Source organism: Neomonachus schauinslandi, chromosome 1 (assembly GCF_002201575.2).
Source record: "Neomonachus schauinslandi chromosome 1, ASM220157v2, whole genome shotgun sequence".
NCBI classification, from domain to species: Eukaryota; Metazoa; Chordata; class Mammalia; order Carnivora; family Phocidae; genus Neomonachus; species Neomonachus schauinslandi.
The window spans coordinates 157,250,572-157,270,973 of record NC_058403.1 but is presented as its reverse complement, the minus strand read 5'-3'; the positions used below and the strand labels follow the sequence as shown (position 1 = coordinate 157,270,973).

At 41.1% G+C, this 20,402-nt stretch overlaps 1 protein-coding gene across 1 annotated transcript in view; it reads right to left on the bottom strand.

The window, feature by feature from the left end:
* KBTBD12 (kelch repeat and BTB domain containing 12) overlaps positions 1-20,402 on the bottom strand; it is a 63,342-nt gene that overhangs the window by 23,255 nt on the left and 19,685 nt on the right. Inside the window, exon 4 of the mRNA XM_021695140.1 lies at positions 2,025-2,222. Within this exon, the coding sequence (XP_021550815.1) occupies positions 2,025-2,222 (198 nt within the window). The remainder of the gene's footprint in view (positions 1-2,024; positions 2,223-20,402) is intronic.

The window sequence follows — 20,402 nt, the reverse complement described above, 5'->3', positions numbered from 1 at the left end:
TGGAGGATATCAGTTCTCTAACTCATTATTATACAAGGAAAGGTAAGACACAAAACAAAACAGAATATCTTCCAGGTCCTTAGACACTAATTACCACCCATCCCTCTGGATGTCCTGAGGCTACCTTTTATAATTATCTGTTCTTCTCTTCTGGTCAAGAGAAAGCCAAAAGCCAGAGGATGGAGAGGAGGTATGTGATCGCAGCTGGGGGAGAGCCCTGGCAGGTGTGTGGGTCCAGCAGCTGGGATCTCTCTCCTGACTCCTCGTGTCCCTCCTTATACCCAGAGCATGAACCCGGGGGCACTTATCAGATCTCCTTCCTGAGCCAGGTTTCTTGCTACTATGATAGATTCCTTTACACAACCACATGATGTTTAATATAAAAGATATTAAAAATGCTTTAAAAACCTCTTTGGAAAGTCCTCTGAAGAAAGAGCGGGAAAGGAAAATTAAAGCTTTTTATTATGGGAATGTTCAAGCATTCACAAAAGTAGTGAAATAATGCCCTGATGCATCCATTATCCAACCTTAACAATTATCAACATTTTACTAATGCTGTAAAAGCTGCTCTTGACCCCCTCACCCCACTGACTTTTTTAAAAGTATTTGCTGGAGTAGATGAAAGTGAATTTCAGACAGCATATCATTGTCACCCATAAATACTTCTAAATGATCTCTAATTGTTCGCGTTCTTCTTTTTTTCTTTCTCCTTTATACAAAACCACAATGCCATTATTATCATAACCTAACAATGAACAATTCCCTACTATCCTCTAATATTCCAGTCCATATTAAAATTTTCTGGACTATCTGAAAAATATCTTTTTACAGAGGATTTGTCTGAATCAAGAGCCAAATAAGGCCCACTCATTGTATTTGGTTCATTTATCTCCTGTCTTTTTTAGTTTGTAATGATAACTACATTCTTTAACTTCCATATAATGATGTGCATTAACAATGAAGGTGGGTTTATAAAAGGCTTGGCTTAGCTGCAGTGTCAGCTTTATTTGAATCTGGCACCCCACCAAAGTTTTAAGTACTCTGGAGGCATGCTTTTCATGGATATGTACTGACCCAGTCCTTCTATTAGTGAGGCTAGAATTGAACAGTTAGTCATTTTAATATAACTGCACTCTGCCTTATTTACTGATGCAACTAGTCAAGCTTTGCAGAGAGTTGCTTATTAGTTTTGTGCATATTTAAAAATTTCCCTGGTATGTTAAAAATGATAAATCCATACTGTATATTGCAAAGATGGTACAATTTGATACTTGGGAACTAAGTGTAGTAACATATGCATTAGGTATTATTTCAGAAATGCTTTCAAGCTGTTTATTTGAAGTGGGAGTAATGGAGAAGGAATAAGTGGGTCCTCTGAGGGTGGGATCTGTTGGTCAATAAAGACAGGGATAAAATCCAACACTTCCGGTCATGACTCTACTTCTGCCTGTTCTTCACGTTTTCACATCTCTTGTTAGCCCTGCAATCAGGATTAGACTTGCTTCTCCCATTTCTCTTCTCCTCTTATTCAGCTAAGAGTTATTGACTGCCAGACACATTATAAACTAGATCTCATTTAACTCGTACAGTAGCCCATGGAGGTAGCAGCTCCCTTTTGCAGATGTGAAAACCCAAGTTCAGAGCTTCGGTGAGCTGCTCAGGGTCACTGAACTCTGAAGGCTGGGCTTTTGCCAGGGCTCAGCCTGCTCTCAGGATTATTCTTTTTTTTTTTTTAAAGATTTTTTATTTATTTATCTGAGAGAGAGAATGGGAGATAGAGAGCATGAGGGGGAGGAGGATCAGAGGGAGAAGCAGACTCCCTGCCGCCGAGCAGGGAGCCCGATGCGGGACTCGATCCCGGGACTCCAGAATCATGACCTGAGCCGAAAGCAGTTGCTTAACCAACTGAGCCACCCAGGCGCCCCTCTCAGGATTATTCTTTGGTGGCAGGGTCAATTAAAGGGGGCGGTATTAAAGCCAATGCCGAGGGAGGTTATAAAGCATTTAAAATTGGATCAATTTACCTGCTCCGTGGAATCCCCCGCAGACATAGAGCTTGCCATCCACTGTTCCTGCATTGGTAGAATTGGTTCGAAGGGAGAGCAGGGGACTTGGCATGGGTGGGCCCTCTCTCCAGAAGTCCCCCTCAGGGTTATAGATCTCCACCACATCAAGGCACTTTCGAACCTGGCCTTTGTCTCGACCTACACAGCCAATTCCACCTACAGAGAATGGTACACAGAAATGAGATGACCAAGAACTGTAATTTCCCTGTGGCTAGCACCCCCTTCCTCTTACAGTCTGTATCACACATTTACGGGCCTCTGACTTTTCTCTGTCTTGCCTGGTACTACTTCTCAGATAATTTCTAAGCAATAGTGATGTCTGCTCTGTACTCCATAGGCAAGTTTAATAGCATTTTTTTAGAGTGTTCTGTTTGTGCTTATGCATGAAGCGGATTCCACTGCAGTCTTTGTGTTCTACAATATCCAACGCTGGTTCACACCATGAGCAACCCCTTTAGGATAAGAATTTCAGGTTTGCATGTGAGCGCAACTCAACTCTGACATCTGTCTTTCAGTTGATCATTAGCAATGATTTCACTGACCTGCCAGTAGGGATGCGTCCTTTCTCTTCCTCATCAATGTAAACCTGTCTCTTCCTCTCTTCTTAGGTTGCATGAACTTTTCCCCATTAGGGAAGGGCCATTCTTTTATAAATTTCAGGTTTAGGGTCAAAGAAAGGCTCCAAACCCAAATGCCCAGTGCATCTCCCATTTTTGGATGATATGGTTCACTCAACAGATATTCACTGGTTTCCTATGTTATCAAGGCAACATGCTAAATGATAAGAAGTTTAGGAAGATGAATAAGGCATATTTTCTGCCGTTAAGAAATTAATGCAGTGGGAAAAGGGTCACATATGCAAATAAATAGGTATACAACATGGTGACAGGTAACTGAAAACAGATACCAATTAGGTATCTGTAAGTAACAGTGGTGATGGCAGAGAACTATGGAGGAAGTCTTTTTTTTTTTTTTCCTCTTCGCTGATGGAGCCCAGCCTGTTTCCTCTGTCAGTATGGATCCAGGGAGTGAGGCTATCAACTCAGGAAGCTCTTAGCAGCTTTCTCTCTTATCCAACTGGATAAATAATTTAGCCCATTCCAGTGCCAAGCGTGAGCTGCAGCGTTTCCGAGGAGGGGAGCACGCTGGCCTTGGTTAACTGCACGGCTCTGCTGTTCACGGCTCTCTTTCAGTGTGGTAGAGGTTTCTTAGTTCAACAAAAAGGGGAATTTCTGATTTGTGGGGCAAGACAGCCTTAAAGAAGAGGATTTATCACCAGCAGCTAAACCTGGCAACCACCCATCAGGTAAGAACGAGATGCTTTAGTTACCTGCTCCCCAAGACCCAGGAGAGACATTACTAGGCTGGATGATATTACAACCACTTCAGAAGACCTATTAACAAGGGGAAGCAAACAGGTTAAATGCAAGTCAGTGGGAGTCAGGCTGGGGCATGCTGAGCAACCAGCATCCTGAACATAACTTAGAAGTTTCAATAAAAGCCCATTAGAAAAGCTTCCCCAACATAATGCATACAAAGAATGGGTATTATTCTCTTGGTTTTTGAAATAATTAGGGCGCTTGCCATTTCTGTTTCTCTGTTGCTAAGTGTATTTAATTATAATGTCCAGCCCTTCTGCTGCTCTTTGAAACATGTGCCTTTTCTGTTTGGTTGGCAGACCGCGCACACGCTCTACTCGAGGGTGCCCTGGCTGGCGGGGCATTGTCTCGGCTTCTGGCCATTAACGCCCGAATGCATTCTCCGTCTCACTTGGATGTAATCCCACCAACAGGTACACTTAGAGTGTCACTCTGTGACAGCAGACTAATGAGCTTAAACTGAAGGTGAATCCTGATTAGATAAATAATCAAATACAAGCGTGATCTTTATTAATAAGTCAGCAGCAGCACTACAAGAGAACTCTTTTGATGAGAGAAATCTAGGGTAGGATCAGTACGTCTTTAGAATTTCAATGAGATACCTCCATATCTTTAATTTGTATGCTATCAGAACCTCTCAGCCTGACTTTTCTTTATTCAAAACAGACCAATGAATAGAAATTATCTTTGCAAGTCATGCCCAAATCGACCTCGAATGCAAACTATATACCTTAGGGTTTTTTTTGGTGGTGGGGGACAGAGGAGGGAGAAAATGATAGGACAATGCCTCCCTGTTGTTTTTGTTTCTACAAAGATGAAGACCCACTCTTGTGTTTCGCTGCTATAGATTCTTCCCCTTCTGTGGGTGCGCACATGCAAAGCCTGTCAGGGAGCTGGCTGAGGGCGCCAGTGAGACGACCTCCTAGGACTCCCTGTCCGCAGCACCTGGCCTGCAGTGGTATTGGCTCCCTGCTTCTGCCTGCTGGGCTGCCTTCAGGTGGCAGGCTTACTCTATTCTTCCCTGGGCTGGATCCAAAAGAGGAAGGGGATTGTGTAATTGCTTGGGCAAACTCCCAAAGTTACTTGCATTGCTAAAGAAGCTTTTGAAACAAGCTTTAGTAAATATGTTTACTGTCGTAGGCTCTCTTGTGACACAGAAAAAAAGCAGGTAGGCTTTTGGAAACAGATCCTGGTTCATACGCTTGTGTCCATTTCCTAATGGGGTCCATATAACCTCTCTAGGCCACAATTTTCTCATCTGTAAATGAAGGATAATAATACCAATTTCATAAGTTGTGGCAAAGAGTAAGTTAGTACATAACTGTAATGGGGGAGAAGGGCATTACTACTGGAATTTCTTTATTCTCATGTACTGCTTGTGAACAAAGGTACTCAGTCAAGTTAATTCTTTTTCCTGCATGTTCTAGAGCATTGGGTAAATAAGCCAGTGTTCACTGAAGTAGCTGAAATCTTACATTTGCTTTCTCTGAATTTAACTATTTGCTAGATCTATAGTTGATGGTTACTGACTGTATGGTCAAATGTCTCTTAAAAGTTTCTTCCAAGGTTGGGTAGAGACAATCAAAAGGTCAGAGGGCTGCCATTCAAGCAGGCCAAGCCTTCACCTCCTCCATCAGGTGGGGAGGAAGGCTCCAGGACGGGATTTAGAGGAATTCATCTGGTCCTGAACGTCTGAGAGAGGTAGGAGCTGTCAGGTGACGTCCTAAAGGCCAGACAAGGACTTTGCAGCCCCAGGCCTCCAGGAGTAAGGCTGGCCCACACATCTGAGTGGATGGGCTACTTTCTGACTTGCATGTCAAATGCAGTCTGTTCACTGCTGATATAATGCTTGTGACCATTTTGTTCTCACTGGAGTTGTCTGCTCTCTGAGTTTTTTTACTCTCATTTTAGAGTTCCCGATGTGGAGACCAAGACCCTAGAAGACATGATCTTGTCCCTTTCTTAGTCTAACACAGGCGTCTCGGGTGTTTTCAGAAAAAAAAAGTCCTTGAGGACTGGTTGAAAGCACGCTTATCTGCCATTTACAAAATTCCGGGTGACGCCAGCCCTGCTTATTTTGTGTGAACATGGGCTGGTAGTCCTCATTTATAATAAGGCCATTCTCTTCACTGGCTAACCCTTTACTGCCCTTTGCCAGTTTTTTCTCACCAGGCTAAGAAAAGAGTCATCCGTCTGCATTGTGTTCACTCTTCAAAACACAATGCAATGAAAATCAAATAAAAGAGTTGAAAAGGAAGATCAAGTTCCATTTGTTAAAGCTTGATTTTGCTTGATTTTGGAGGGAAAATCAGGTGTTTGCAACGTCTTACATTTCCACTGGAATTAGAAATACATTTCCAAGTGGAATTGTAGGCAGCTGAATAGTTAAGTTCTGTCACTGAGCCCGTGGGTGCCAAATAAGCTGCAATTACAAAGTTGCTCCCCACCTGATTCTGAATGGCCCTTGGGCTTTATGTCTTGACCTGGTATTGGGGCATCAGTGGATTTCACTATGTGAGTCAAGTCTGGCCTCACCCTGTCAGTTCTTTCAAGCCCTGGGCCCGTCTTTCCCTCATTCCTTCCCTATTCCTCCTCACTAGCTTGTCCTGTGGGCCCCAGCCGGCCAGAAGGCTGAGCCGGTATGGGGAGAACAAAGGAGAGCCTGGGAACGGTGGGTAGGAGCATGCTTAGAGGATGACCTAGAGAGGTTGCAACAGGTCAGAGGTGACAGGGCACAGCCTCAGATGAATATCACCACCATCCAACTTGGTTCAGCACCCTCCGTATCTCATCTGTCACCCAATTCTGTTGGTTGCACCTCCTCAACTCTTCTCGTGTCTATCCCTTCCTTGAAAGATACACAAGCTTTCATGATCCAGACACTGTCTGGAGCTTGACATTTCCTCCAACACACCCTACCGCCTTATGCTCCAGGCACGCTGGGCTGCTGGCAGTTCCCCAAACAGGTTAAGGCCATTCAGCTCTTGGCCTTTGCTTAGGCTGGTCTCTGCCTAGAATGGTCTCTCCTCCTCCTCCTCCCCCACTTCATAAACTCCTACCTCTCTTTTAAGGCTCAGTTCAGTAGTCACCACTAAGAAATCTTTCATGTCTAGGGGCGCCTGGCTGGCTCAGTCCGTAGAGCATGCAACTCTTAACCTTGGGTTGTGAGTTAGAGCCCCACGTTGGGTGTAGAGATTACCTAAAAATAAAAAATCTTAAAAGAGGGCGCCTGGGTGGCTCAGTCGGTTAAGCGGCTGCCTTCGGCTCAGGTCATGATCCCAGGGTCCTGGGATCGAGTCCCGCATCGGGCTCCCTGCTCAGTGGGGAGCCTGCTTCTCCCTCTCCCACTCCCCCTGCTTGTGTTCCCTCTCTCGCTGTGTCTCTCTCTGTCAAATAAATAAATAAAATCTTAAAAAAAAAATCTTAAAAGAAAAGAAGTCTTTTATGTCTCTCTACACAAAATTGGCCATTCCTTTCTTTGGGCTTCCACTGTCCTTTGAACAGAAATCAGATTCCTATAAAATATATTGCTCTTTATTTATGTTTGTCTATTAGATTAGATTGTAAGTCACTTGAGGGCAGAATAGTGTCTAATTCACATCTGCATCCTCAATACTTTTTATAGATAGTTAAGAAATAAAAATTTAACTAAATGCATAAATGGATCAGCTCCTCACCTTCACCCCAGGTATCTTTTTTTCTTATACTTTTTTTTGTCAAAACAAAAGGCGATGACTGGTTTTCTAGAATAGGGAAGCCCTGGGTCCAGAGAGCTGAAAACTCACTTCCTGTCAGTTTATAAAGGTCATCTTCTTAAGGATATAGGAATCTCGGCCCAGGTATTGGGAGAAATTGTTGGTGTGAGTCTGTTTTGGGGCTCCTCTCTTCCCCCAGGTTAGCCTGCCTAAAGAATCAGTAACTTCTCTTAACCTGAGCTGGACTTAACCTGACAGGACACAGGTCAACACTCTGCAAATACTTCTCTAAAGTGGCCTTGTGAGAACTAGTCATCAGATATATTCTACAGCTGAAAAATGTAGACACACAGGATATAAATCCTTGAAGGCGAGGTATGCATTATTATATTCTCTGAGCTGCTAAGTATAATGTCTTTTTTCTAAGGGATCTTAATAATATTTATTGACTAACTATTAATGTTTGGCATATTACATGAGTGTAAACAAAATGATTTGCAGAAAGCCATCATTTTGTGCTCATTTCCATATTTACCCAAGAACTAGTCCAGAGAGTCATAAAAAAATGATTACATCTATGAATTAGGATGAACTAGTTGAAGATAACACATTCCCTACTCTTTTATGATATTTTAAAACATATGTTATCTCTGCCTTAGTGAGTGGAAGATTCCAAATGTAATTAAACATTTTCTTAAGGATTCAGGAGTGACAATATGACCTGTTGTCATAATATGCCATAGATATGTACAAGACTCTATACAACAGGCTTCATGAAAACAGACCTAAAATTTACTTTCTTGAACAAATCCTTGCTATTGGTGTGGCTGTTAGCAATTTATTTCTTTTCATAGCAAAAAGCATAGAATGTATAATACTTTAAACTTCCAGTTAATTTTATGCATATTTTGGATATCCCTTTTGTGTTTGTACTAGGTATCAGAGAATAACACGTTAAAGATTCTCTCTTTTTTTTTTTTTTGTCCTTAAGACACAGTCAACTGGGAAACCAAAGGCAAATATGAAACCATAAGTAATTTCTAACCATAAGTAGAATTTCTAACTAATGGGCATAATGAAATGTGGGACTGCCAGCTCTCCATGAACTTTCAGGATACCAATGATAAAAATTACTATAGCTAGTTGCAATTTGGGAGCCAGAGGCAAACTTTGGTCTCTTAGAGTACTTTTTCAGGGTTCCCTGTTGAGAGTGCCAGATAATCAAGGTTAAAATCCTTCATATGGGGCGACTGGGTGGCTCAGTTGGTTAAGCGTCCGACTCTTGGTCATGATGTCAGGGTCATGAGATGGAGCCCTGCATTGGGCTCTGTGCTCAGCAGGGTGTCTGTTTAAGATTCTCTCCCTCTCCCTCTGCCCCTCCTCTTGCTGGCTCTCCCTCTCTTTCTCTCTTTCAAATACATAAATAAATCTTTTAAAAAATCCTTCATATGATTAACTGGAAATACATTTCATGGATACCCACAACAAAAAGAACATGAGCCATTCACTCCAGTTCAAAGCCACCTCAGCTGATGAATCTTTAAATCCACGCCTTTTCTCAGAGAGAGTTGGCATGAAGAATACCTTGTCTGGCGTCTTTGGCCATTGTAAAAACATAGTGCTTTTTTTGGTCCAGCATGAACTTAAGAAATGTCTATCTAAGTCCAGAACACTTCTGGGATTCGAGCAGACCACACCCAACAGCCCGCTCTGGTAACTTATGAATGCCAGGATACTTTTTTTTTTTTTTAAGATTTTATTTATTTATTTGAGAGAGAGAGCGAGCATGAGAGAGAGAGCATGAGCAGCAGGGAGGGGCAGAGGGAGAGGGGGGAGCAGCCTCCCTGCTGAGCAGGGAGCCTGATGTAGGGCTCCGTCCCAGGACCCTGGGATCATGACCTGAGCTAAAGGCAGACGCTTAACCGACTGAACCACCCAGGCGCCCAATGTCAGGATACTTTGACCGAATGAGCTTGCCCTCCTCCTAGGGTACCTGACTATACAGTGCTGCCCAGGGGAAGGGAGTTTGCCTTATTCATCTCTGCATCTCTTCTAAGAGCTGGCCCTGGGGCCTGGCTTATGTGATACATGCTTAGTAAATATTCTGGGTATGTGATCCCTCCACCACTTCACTGTTTTCACCATTATTTGTATTTCTCAAAGTGTAGTCCTACAATTACTCACACCAGAACTGCCTGGATGCTTCCTATAATTCAGATTCCTAAGTCCCACTCCAGACCTCCTAGCTCAGAATTTGCCGAGGGCGAGGGCCAGGGAGATGCCATTTAATAAACAACTGAGGTAATTCGAGAAATACTTATTTTAACTTTTAAAAAGGTGCTTAGAGTTTTATCCAAAGAAAGATAAAGGCAAGACCTTACCGTAATAACACTTCTTTCATCTCATACAATCATTCACCTCTAAAGAGATCTTTGAAGTGCATTTACTCTAGTGCCTGGAACCTTCGGGGTGACTTTCCCTGTGTCACCCACAGTGGCTCTCCAGCTGGGAGGCAGACTGCAGTGTGACCGCTTCAGTGAGCCAGTGAGGCCCAGAGCAGTCTCCTGGAGAAAGTGACACCAGTGCTTTGGGACACCAGCTGTGCGGGAAGACTTCTCGTTAGCTGGCTCCCCAGACAGGGAAAGGAAAAATCCTACTTTAAAAAATTACCCACAATACCTGTAAGTCTGATTATTTTTGTGGCTTTTTAGGGGGTGGAAGAACAGGACAGGCTACAGAGATGAGAGAAGTCAGTTCAGTAAACCAGTATTTACCAAGCTCCTATCACAGAAGCCAGGCCCTGGGCGGGCTCTTGGAAGGCGGACACGAAAAGAGGCAAGGTCTCTTCCCCTAAGTGGTGAGGAGGGCAATGACCGACCCAGAGCAGCTGGTGCAGGGAACCAGTGCAATCAACCCTGACCCAGTGGTCACACAACCGCCAAGGGCATTTTTTGCCAGATGTGTAAGAGTTAGCGAAACAGAGGTGGAGGCATTAAAAGCAGAGGGAGGAGAGTAAGCACAGGCACAGAATGGAGGTGTGTTCAGGAAATGACTGTCCATTCCCGTGGCTGGAATTCAGGTTTTGCGGGGTTGGGAGGGAAGAGGCTGGAGGAGATGAGGCTGCATAGGCAGGCTGGGGCCAGTTTGGGAGAGGTCTGAACATTTCCACAAATAGATGCTGGTGCTCACTTTCTATATTTGATTTTCCTGACCCACCAAGCTGAAGCAATGTCTGAACACAATTTGACTTTTTAATAACACTTGCCGGAAATCCATATTTATGAGTATCCATTGTCATTCCAGAAGCAAGCATAATTAATTCAAAAGCATAACTAATAGTAGGAGATCTAAAATGCTTGCTAGTTTATTTCACAAAGGCTTTTATTTTTCAAAGAGAACCCCTGGTACCATATTTAGAATCATTTTTTTGGTAATACAGACACTCAACAAGAGCTCACGACTAGGGTTTAAAGAGGTGGAGGCCAGAAGGTTTGATATTTCTCCAAACGTTACTAATAGGAGTCTGCATTTAATTCATCTCCTACATTATTACTCATAAAAATATGATTTTAAACCTTGAAAACAAGGAGTTAACATTTTCTCACAGTAACAGGATATATTACCCTAAATTTTTTTAGGCTGCCTATTTAAAGGACATTTTTTGGAAGCTTAGGATATATTTGGGTTAAAGTAGCTTAACTATCTGTTATAATAAGCTTTCATAGTACACATGACAAAAGATTGTTCTTAAAAAATAAAGCATTTAGGGGTGCCTGGTGGCTCAGTCGTTAAGCGTCTGCCTTCGGCTCAGGTCATGATCCCGGGGTCCTGGGATGGAGCCCCGCATCGGGCTCCCTGCTCAGCAGAAGGCCTGCTTCTCCCTCTTCCACCCCCTCTGCTTGAGTTCCCTCTCTCTCTGTGTCTCTCTCTGTCAAATAAATAAATAAATCTTTAAAAATAAATAAAAATAAAAAATAAAGCATTTAAAAATGCATGGGTTTCAGGGCGCCTGGGTGGCTCAGTCGTTAAACATATGCCTTTGGCTCAGGTCATGATCCCGGGGTCCTGGGATCGAGCCCCGCACTGGGCTCCCTGCTCAGCGGGAAGCCTGCTTCTCCCTCTCCCATTTCCCCTGCTTGTGTTCCTGTTCTCGCTCTCTCTGTCAAATAAATAAATAAAATCTTAAAAAAAAAAAAATGCATGGCTTTCAACAGCACCCTCTGGTCTCTTCCCAGAGAGTTTCAGTTGGTTCAGCCATTGAGCCCATGGCCCACTCCTTCCCGCATGTCCCAGTGAAAATGGCCACACTCCTGAGAAAACAGCCAAAATGAAAACCAGCCAGTACTAAATACCTGGGTTTTCAATAGGATGTCATTTACTCATAAGGCTTATATAGACTCTTTAAATTATTTTAAGCTCTCCAGGAAGTTATGCAACAGAAGAGCCAACTATAGTGTGCAAAACTGACAATAACACATGTAACTAAGTGAAGAGCAGAGTCACTTAGGCAAACAATCTAGCCGTATCTTTTCCTGTATTTTTATGTTAAGAAGGCAATTGATAGATTTCCAGGAAAAACTATCCAATATCTGACAAATAGGGCTCTTGGCTAGTTTGCCATAAACCCAGGAGCTGTTTTCAACTAAATTCAAGTTATTATTATCTGTGGCGAGACACTTTTCAAAGACATTTCCACAGAAACTTAGCACAGATGTGAACTGAAGCCAATATTCTAACATCTTGACAACTCATATCAAACCTTGAGGGTCAGCCATGGCCACGGTGTCCAGTAGTTCAAACGGAAAGAACACATTCTGGACAATATTTTCCGAGAGTCCCTCACATGAAAATGTGTACCTGCTCTACACAGAAAAGCAGGCTGTGTGAACATGCAGTATGTCGCTGGTGCATATTTACAATGCGAAGGAATGAAAAAAGTAGATCGGCTGAACATTTTCAAAGAGCTTTAGAAAAAGCAGTAGAACTGGACACACAGCCACTGGGGATCTTAAACTGAGGTTCTCCAGACAGCCCCCACCCCCAGCCCACCCCAGAAGCATTCACTCCATGGGGCATCCTTAGACTGAAGAGACCATCAGAACAAGATTCTACTATAATCACTGTCATGCTCTTCTTTGTGTAACTTTATTCTTTACCTTTTGATCATATTTTTTCTCTTTACTGGTTTACCAAGGGCTGATGACCATCCTAACTTTTTAATTTGCCTCTCCTGAACTATTGCCTGAGCAGCTAACTTGAAGTATGGTATGGAGATATGGCAAACTGAGGTCACCAACAATGACACAATACAGAAATGAAAACAATGTCCCTGCACTGAGAGAGGGGGATAACAATTTTCTCGAGATTGTTAAGAAAAAAGAACAACCCACAAAAAATACACACAGGCCCCAAATGGTGTCATTTAGACCAAGTTCTCACACCGGTGCTAACCTAACTGCAGTTTCAACCTCCCCCAGAAATGTGGTCTTAACTGGTCAGTCAGGAATTTTTCAATCCCTGCCCTTTAGTCTGCACCTGGGTCATCTCCAGCCTCCTAGGAAAGATGAGGCCATCTGCACCATCAGACACCTTGCTTTTCCCCCTAGAAAGCAGCCTTGCCTGGAACAGTCCTCTCCTTTTGCTAATAACTTTCTTGTCCCTACCCTCTGTCTATTTTGTACAACTCCTCGGAGCACCTCTCCACTTGCTACATGGGGTGCCGCCTGATTCACAAATCATTGAATAAAGCCAATTAGATCTTTAGATTTACTTGGGTGAATTTTGTTATTTAACAGGATGTAATAGTGACTGTTTATCATGAGCCCTAGAGATAATATACCTGCAGCTCCAGCAGAGCTGATCACATCTCTATTGCAGTGCTCAGGTTCTTTTCTTCTGTGTAGGAGCCAGGCTCTTTGCCAACCCGGGACCGGGACCAATTAATTGTTCTATCAGTCTATTAGTTAGAACAGGTGTATGACTCTCCAATACCCTCTGAGGGGCTGTGTCTTCTTATAAAGAGTCCAAAGGGATAAAACCCTTCCCACACTGGTGGGACAGATTCCTGAGGATAACAATCCCATCCCCATGTGCTGCTCAACTCAGGTGATCCTTGAAAATTTCTCCCTCGCTTTGGCTGATATAGAAAATAGTAAACAAACCAGTTAAAATTCCTTTGCCCAAATAGCTAGGGAAATTAGCATTTCCTTTGGTTTTTCTATTGCTAACCCAAAAGAGTCTGTGCTATTGCTGACACGTCATTTTGTACCTCGATTAACACCACAGAGAAGTTAGAACGATTTCTATCCGTGCAAAAAGAAGAGGCAAACTATTAAGACTCAGGGAATTGCTGGGCCTTGTTTTGATGATGAGACCTGGAAAAGTCTAGATCGTGCCATGAGAGTGCCCTCCACTCCCTTCTTGTAATACGTTGTTATACTCGTATATCACACAGCTTGATTTATTTCTCCACAGTCTTAAGTCTACACGGCCACTGTCCTAACAAATGTTTCAACAAATGATTTGAAGACAGAAGCAGGACGAACTCATGCCAATGGACAAGAAAATTAAAAAGCAGACCCACAAGTAAAACCTTATCTTCAAGAAGAATCAACAATAGCGGAGAGCATCTGGACAACCCCAATGATGTCTCCTGTTGCTTAGGTTAATAAGAGACTAGGAGGGGAGAATGAGACTATATCAAAGTTCCACACTCCTAGGAAAAGCCTAGCTGTTCTATGGCCATGGGAACACATCAATATCAGAAGTGGTTTTCAACCTGATTAATTAATCAGGTTGAAAACCACTCATGTACACGCTTGCTTCAGTGAACGTGCTTCTAGAACCAATCAGTCAGATGGAGCTGCAGACTCTGAAAGGGAGCCAATCAGCAGCTGACCGGCTCCACTGACTTTTCTGCTACCTCTGGCTTGACCTACCCCTGCCTCTATCACGAACACAAACCATACTTCTGACAGCAACCCACTCCCACCTGTGTAACAAACAGTAATCCAGAATAAACTCCTGCCCACAACCCTGAGATTATTAGTCAGGTTTGTTCAGTCGAAGTGTCTCTGACCAGTTAATCATTCCTACACATAAATAAACAATAAGCTCAGCTCTTTTTGATTCCAGATACTGAGAGCTGGTCTCATCCTTGAATGGTGATCAATAATTGACATTTAATTGAGAAACAGACTAATTTAATATGCACTCATGAAATGAAGATATTAAAGCATGGAAGAAACTCAATCTAATCTTTCTCTATCATGCTTTGACTTATATTGTCCCTGGTGCCAAACATCTTTCTCCTTTTCCTTCTTCTAAGTCCTACCTATAGAGTGAGTGACTTGACCCTCCATATGTCCTATGTGTGCACTTAACTGTATGCATGACTGATCTGACTGTATCTTATTCTGGTCCACAAGTTCCTTCTGGGCATAGAGTGTGATTTCGTTTCTAGATCCTCAGCACCCAGCCCAGGGCCTGCCATATCATATGTCCAACAAGTATTTGTTGAATCAAATTACAGTATGATAAGAAAATGCAGCATCTCTCCAATGGAAATGCATAGTCTATATGACATCAATGTTACTCAATTGAATCTTGCCTGTTATTTAGAAAGGGTTTCCTTCCACTGAATTATTTCTCCCCTCAATTTGGAAAGGCCAAATTTTGCTTGTTTTCATTCATCTAGTTCCTAAGAACTGTTTTCATTCCTAAGTCTCTCGATGCTGCTTCTTCCCCATTAGCCCAGGCCCTGCTACCTCCTTCTTTCCACTTCTCTCACTGTACAAATTTTGAGTTTCTATACCATATTTTCTTTCCTTACTTTGTGTGTTTCCCCCACCCTTTTACATCTTTCTTAGCTCAAATGGCATGTTTTGTGATTTTAATTTTTAAAAATTTTATTGTGGTAAGAACACTTAACATGAGCTCTATCCTCTTAACATATTTTAAAATGTATAATACAGTATTATTGACTCTAGATACAATGTTGTACAGTAGCTCTCTATACTGTATCCATCTTGCTTAACTGAGACTTTATGCCCATTGATTAATAATCCCCATTTCCACCTCCCGCCCCTGGCAACACCATTCCACTCTTTGATTCTGTGAATTTTACTATTTTAGATACCTCAGATAAGTGAAATCATGCAGTTTTTGTCTTTCTGTGACTGGCTTATTTCACTTAGCATAATATCCTCAAGGTTCATCCATATTTTTGCATATTACAAAATTTCCTTCTTTTTAAAGGCTGAATAGTATTCCATTGCATGTACATGCTACATTTTATCCATTCATATGTCAATGAACACTTAGGTAGTTTCCACCCCTTGGCTATTGTGAATAGTGTTTCAATGAACATGGGAGTGCTAATATCTCTTTGAGATCCTAATTTCAAATATTTGGATAAATACCCAGGTTTGGATAAAATCCCAGAATAAATTCTGGGTTGCTGGATCATATGGTATTTCTATTTTTAATTTTTTGAGGAACCTCCATATTATTTTCCATAGTGACTACAGTGTTTTGCATTCTTACTAACAGCATGCAAGGGATCCAATTACTTCACATCCTTGCCAACACTTATTCACATGCAAAAAATTGAAATTGAACCCTTATCTCACACCATACACAAAAGTCAACTCAATATGTATTAAGGACTTAAATATAAGACATGAAACTATAAAACTCTTAGAAGAATACTTAGGAGAAAAGCTTAGTGATCTTGGATTTACAATGGTTTCATGGATATGACACCAAAAGCACAGGCAACAAAAATAAAAATAAACAAATGGGACTACATCAAACTATAAGTTTCTGCACAACAAAGGAAATAATTAACAGGGTAAAAAGGCATCCTATGGAATGGGAGGAAATATTTGCAAACCGTGTATCTGGTAAAATTTTAATTTTTATACATACTGCCAATATTACTAGAAGTTCAGATAGCAATAAAACTACAAAAGTAACAGAAATCACATTATATTTTTACCCAAATCCAATGGGTCAAACTATAAAGCCAATTCTTAAATTCTCTTGCTAAGAGGGAAGAAAGAAAGCATAGATAATAGAAGTCACATTTTATCCAAGCCATAATTTAGCTCCTGCCCTGGCAAACTACTTATAAAAGTTATTAAAGTCAGAGGGCAAAATTAGCTAATTTGATTTTTTAGCTCCTTTCCTTTCTCTGGCTCACCATCCAGCTTGCACATCAACTGTGTAGCGACCCAAATTCAGGTACTGGAAAGAAGCAGAGACCTCACTTGCTTCAGTCTCTAAAGAGTGAGAATTTCTTAAAAGACCCAGTTAGAACTTTAACTTCAAACATTCAACCCTTCTGTTTCTCCACTTCTCTCTTTTTGAGAAGACCCTAAAGAACCTGTTAATTCAGGACTTATAGATGAGATGTATGATCTTGCCTAGAGCATGTGAGTTTCTGCTTTATCTCATTCTTCCAGTTATGAAAAAACATCACAGGACTTATATGCTTGCATAGTGGTAAACCAGATTTCCTAAGTCAGCCCCTGTGGAGAGCATCTAGCTTATGATTTTTGGCAAGAGATAAGGAAATAGTGAAACCCTAAAGCCCTAATCTTGAAGGCAGAGAGTTGCAGGGCCAGCACCATCCAATATATAACTCAGCGGGGTTACTGACCCCCACCCTCAGCTGACTCAAGGTAAAGACAGAACCAGGTACATCCCTAAGGGCCTCTGCAAACCCCTGATGATGGCTACCGAAGCAGTCTTAGTTGAATGGCAGGATCAAAATCAGGAATCTTGTTGTAAGAAAGGTAGAAAGTAAGGCTCTGTTGTCAGATGACTGGTTCTGTTTCTGCTATGCCATTTAATAACTAAGTTTGAATAAGGTACTTACTCTGTGATCTTGTTCTTTCCCTTTCCTCCCTTATAAAATTGTAGAACAAACGTATCATACAAAAAGAACTGTGTCTAAAAAAATGAAGTACAGGAATCATTTTTCCATTTCTTGGTAACATGTAGTAGTAGGTCTTGGCAGGCTAATGATCCTAATGCAACTAGAAAAAAATGGGTAAATTGAAAAAAAATCACATTTTTAAAGACGTTAGAGAGGTGTGGAAACAATAAGGACTGGATGAACTAAAATTCCAGAGAGGAAAAAGCCCTTTCTGGGCCATTTTCTGCACCTGGGATATTTGCTAATTCTAGACCAAGGCAAAGAACTGGATTGGACACAGACAGAGGGACTCTAGTGAGGGAAAGAGAAACCAGGGTCGGGGAGAGGAGGGTGAGTTGTGTGGGGCTGGTGTGACAGACTGAAAACTAGAGGATCTGCAAAGAGGAACTTCCCACACATGGCCAATTTTTTTTACTCAAAAATGCTAAGTTAAAAAGGCAATCTGGGATTCTGAGCCAAATACTTTTAATGGTCAGAGGAACATCTCCCAGAGTTGCATGGTATGTGGAAGATCAAACCTGACTAAAGTGAGGAGCCCTGTGGCAAACGAGAGGTCTCCCTTTAAGATGTTGTCAGGTTTTGAAGCTGTTCAGGAAGGCTAAAGAGCAAAGCTAAAAAAATTCTGAAGGAAAGAACTGAATCCCCATAGTCTTTCAGGGGAGAGGACACAGAGATCCATGAAGTGCTCAGTCCAAAGCCTGGAAGAACCATGACCAGGGAACAGGGACAAACAACAGGTGAACTGAGTGTTGCTAAGGCTGTGACCCAGCCCTGGCCCAACTCAACCCCTGATTGGATGAGGTGATTAGTCCCTTGCTCTGTCTTACCAATGAAGGGCATAATCTTCTCTGGGGGAAGGACACTTTTTGGTGCCTTCCCATTGTTCAGCATACAATGAAAAATTACCAGACATGTGAGTAGGCAGGGAAATAGGGCCAATTAAAGGGGAAAAAACCATAATAGAAGAAGACTTATGAATTATCCAAATATTGGAATTAACAGACCAATAAAATAACTGATTAATAAGACAAAATAGAGGAAAAGATGGACAAAGGGGAATGAAAAAATTGGAGAAATTCATCAAAGAATTGGAATTCATGAAAAAGAAAAAGGTGGACATTCTGGAAACAAAAAAATCGTATCTGAAAATAAGAACTCATAAGATAGTTAACAGCAGTCTGAACACAATAGAAGAAGGGATAAGTGAATCTGAAGATAGCTCAATAAAAAATATTCAATCTGAAGTATAGGAAGAAAAAAGTATGAATGGAGAGTCCAGATAAGATCATAGCCCACATCTAAAAGTCTAACATATAGCTAATTAGAGTATCACAAAAGGAAAGAAGGGAGAGAATAAAGTAGAAGCAATATTCAACATGATAACAGCTGAAGACTTCCCCCAAACTGATGAAAACATCAATCTGTAAATTCCAAAAGCTCAGTGAACCCCAGATAGAATGAAAACAAAGACATCACACTTAGGCAGATCTCAGTGAAATTGCTGAAAACAAAGGTAAAGAGAAAGTCTTAAAGGAAATATTCCCCCCCGGTCTACAGTGTGTCTTCATTTTCTTAACAGTGTCTTTCAGAGAGCAAGTTTTAAATTGTGATAAAGTCTAATATATCAGTATTTTCTTTCATAGATTAAGGTTTTGGTACCATATATAAGAACTCATTGCATATCTCAAGGTCATGAAGATTTTCTTCTTTATAACTCTGGAAGTTTTAAATTCTTGTGTTGTACTTTTTTTTTTTTTTTGAGAGAGAGAGGGAGAAAGAGCATGTGCAAGTTGGGGGGTTGTTGCAGAGGGAAAGGGAGAGAGAGTATCTTATGCAGGCTCCATGCTCAGCTGGAGCCCAATGCAGGACTCAATCTCATGTCCCTGAGATCATGCCTGAGCTGAAACCAAGAGTTGGACATTTAACAAACTAAGCCACCAAGATACTCCATTGCTTTACATTTATATATATGATGCATTTTCAGTTAATTTTTGTGTAAGGTATGAGGTTTAGGCTGAAGTTCTTTTTTTTTCTCTTACATATGACCAATTTTTCCAATTATCTTGATTGTATAAGATTTTAATTTGTGGAGGTGACTGAGTGAGGTAATGGAGAGATCAGTGACATTGAAATAAGAATTTATTAGTTACAATTCCTAAGAGAAGTGGGCATGCCATGCCACAAGGGGCCACAGGGCAGAAGAAACAAGGTCAGTCAGGAGGCAGAAGGGGCAGAGGGAAAGCATGAAAACACCTTTTTTTTTACTGTGTGGCAGGAAGTTATTAGGTGGAGATAGCCCCTATTTGGCAGGAAGAGAAACACAGATGTCAGGAATTGTGGTTGGAGATTTGTTATATCATTTTCAAGCATCCACAAAACCCAGAAGGTGGAGAGATGTAAACTTTGGCAGTTGGTTTGGCCCTGTGATCAATGGATGCCAAATCTTCAATGACAGAATCTATAAAAGTTCATTAGAACACCAATGCTGTCTGCTGAAAGACTATCCTTTCTTCATTGAATTTCTTTTGCATCTTTGTCAAAAACCAACTGACCATACTTGTGTGGATCTATTTTTTGGGCTCTGTATTCTGTTCCATAGATGTATCTATCTACCTATCTTTGTGCGAATGCCACACTGCCTTATTTTAGCTTTATAGAAAACCTTACAACCAGATAGTGTGATTCTTCCAATTTTATTCTTTTTCAAAATTATTTTAGCTACTCTAGTTTCTTTGTCTTCCCATATAAATTTTAGATGAGATTGTCTATAGCTACAAAAGAATTCCTGGCATTTGATTGACATTGCATTAAGTTTATAGATCAATTTGGGGAGAATTGACATTTATACTTGCATATTCCAATCCTCCTTGATTCCATCAGCATTTTGTAATTTTAGCATATAGGTCCTATACATGTTTTGTTAGATTTATATATAAATATTTCATTTTCTTTGGAGCAATTGTAGTTTTTTTCAAATTTTGTTTTTGTACTTTCCTAATGTATAGAAATAAGATTGACTTTTTTAATTCTTTGGCAACACTAAACTCATTAATTCTAAGAATTTAAGAAATAGATTCTTTGAGATTTTATACACAGATGATTCTATGTAGATGTCATTTGAAATGGAATTTTATTTCTTCTTTTTCTTTGCCTAACTTTTATTTCTTTTTCTTTCCTTATTGCATTAAGACTCTGAGTATGATGTTGAATAGTAACAGTGGACATCCTTTCCTTATGCGTAAACTTAGGGGAAAAAGCATTCAATTTTTCCATTAAGAATAATGTTAACTAACTTTTTCATAGGTCCCCTTTAATAGGTTGA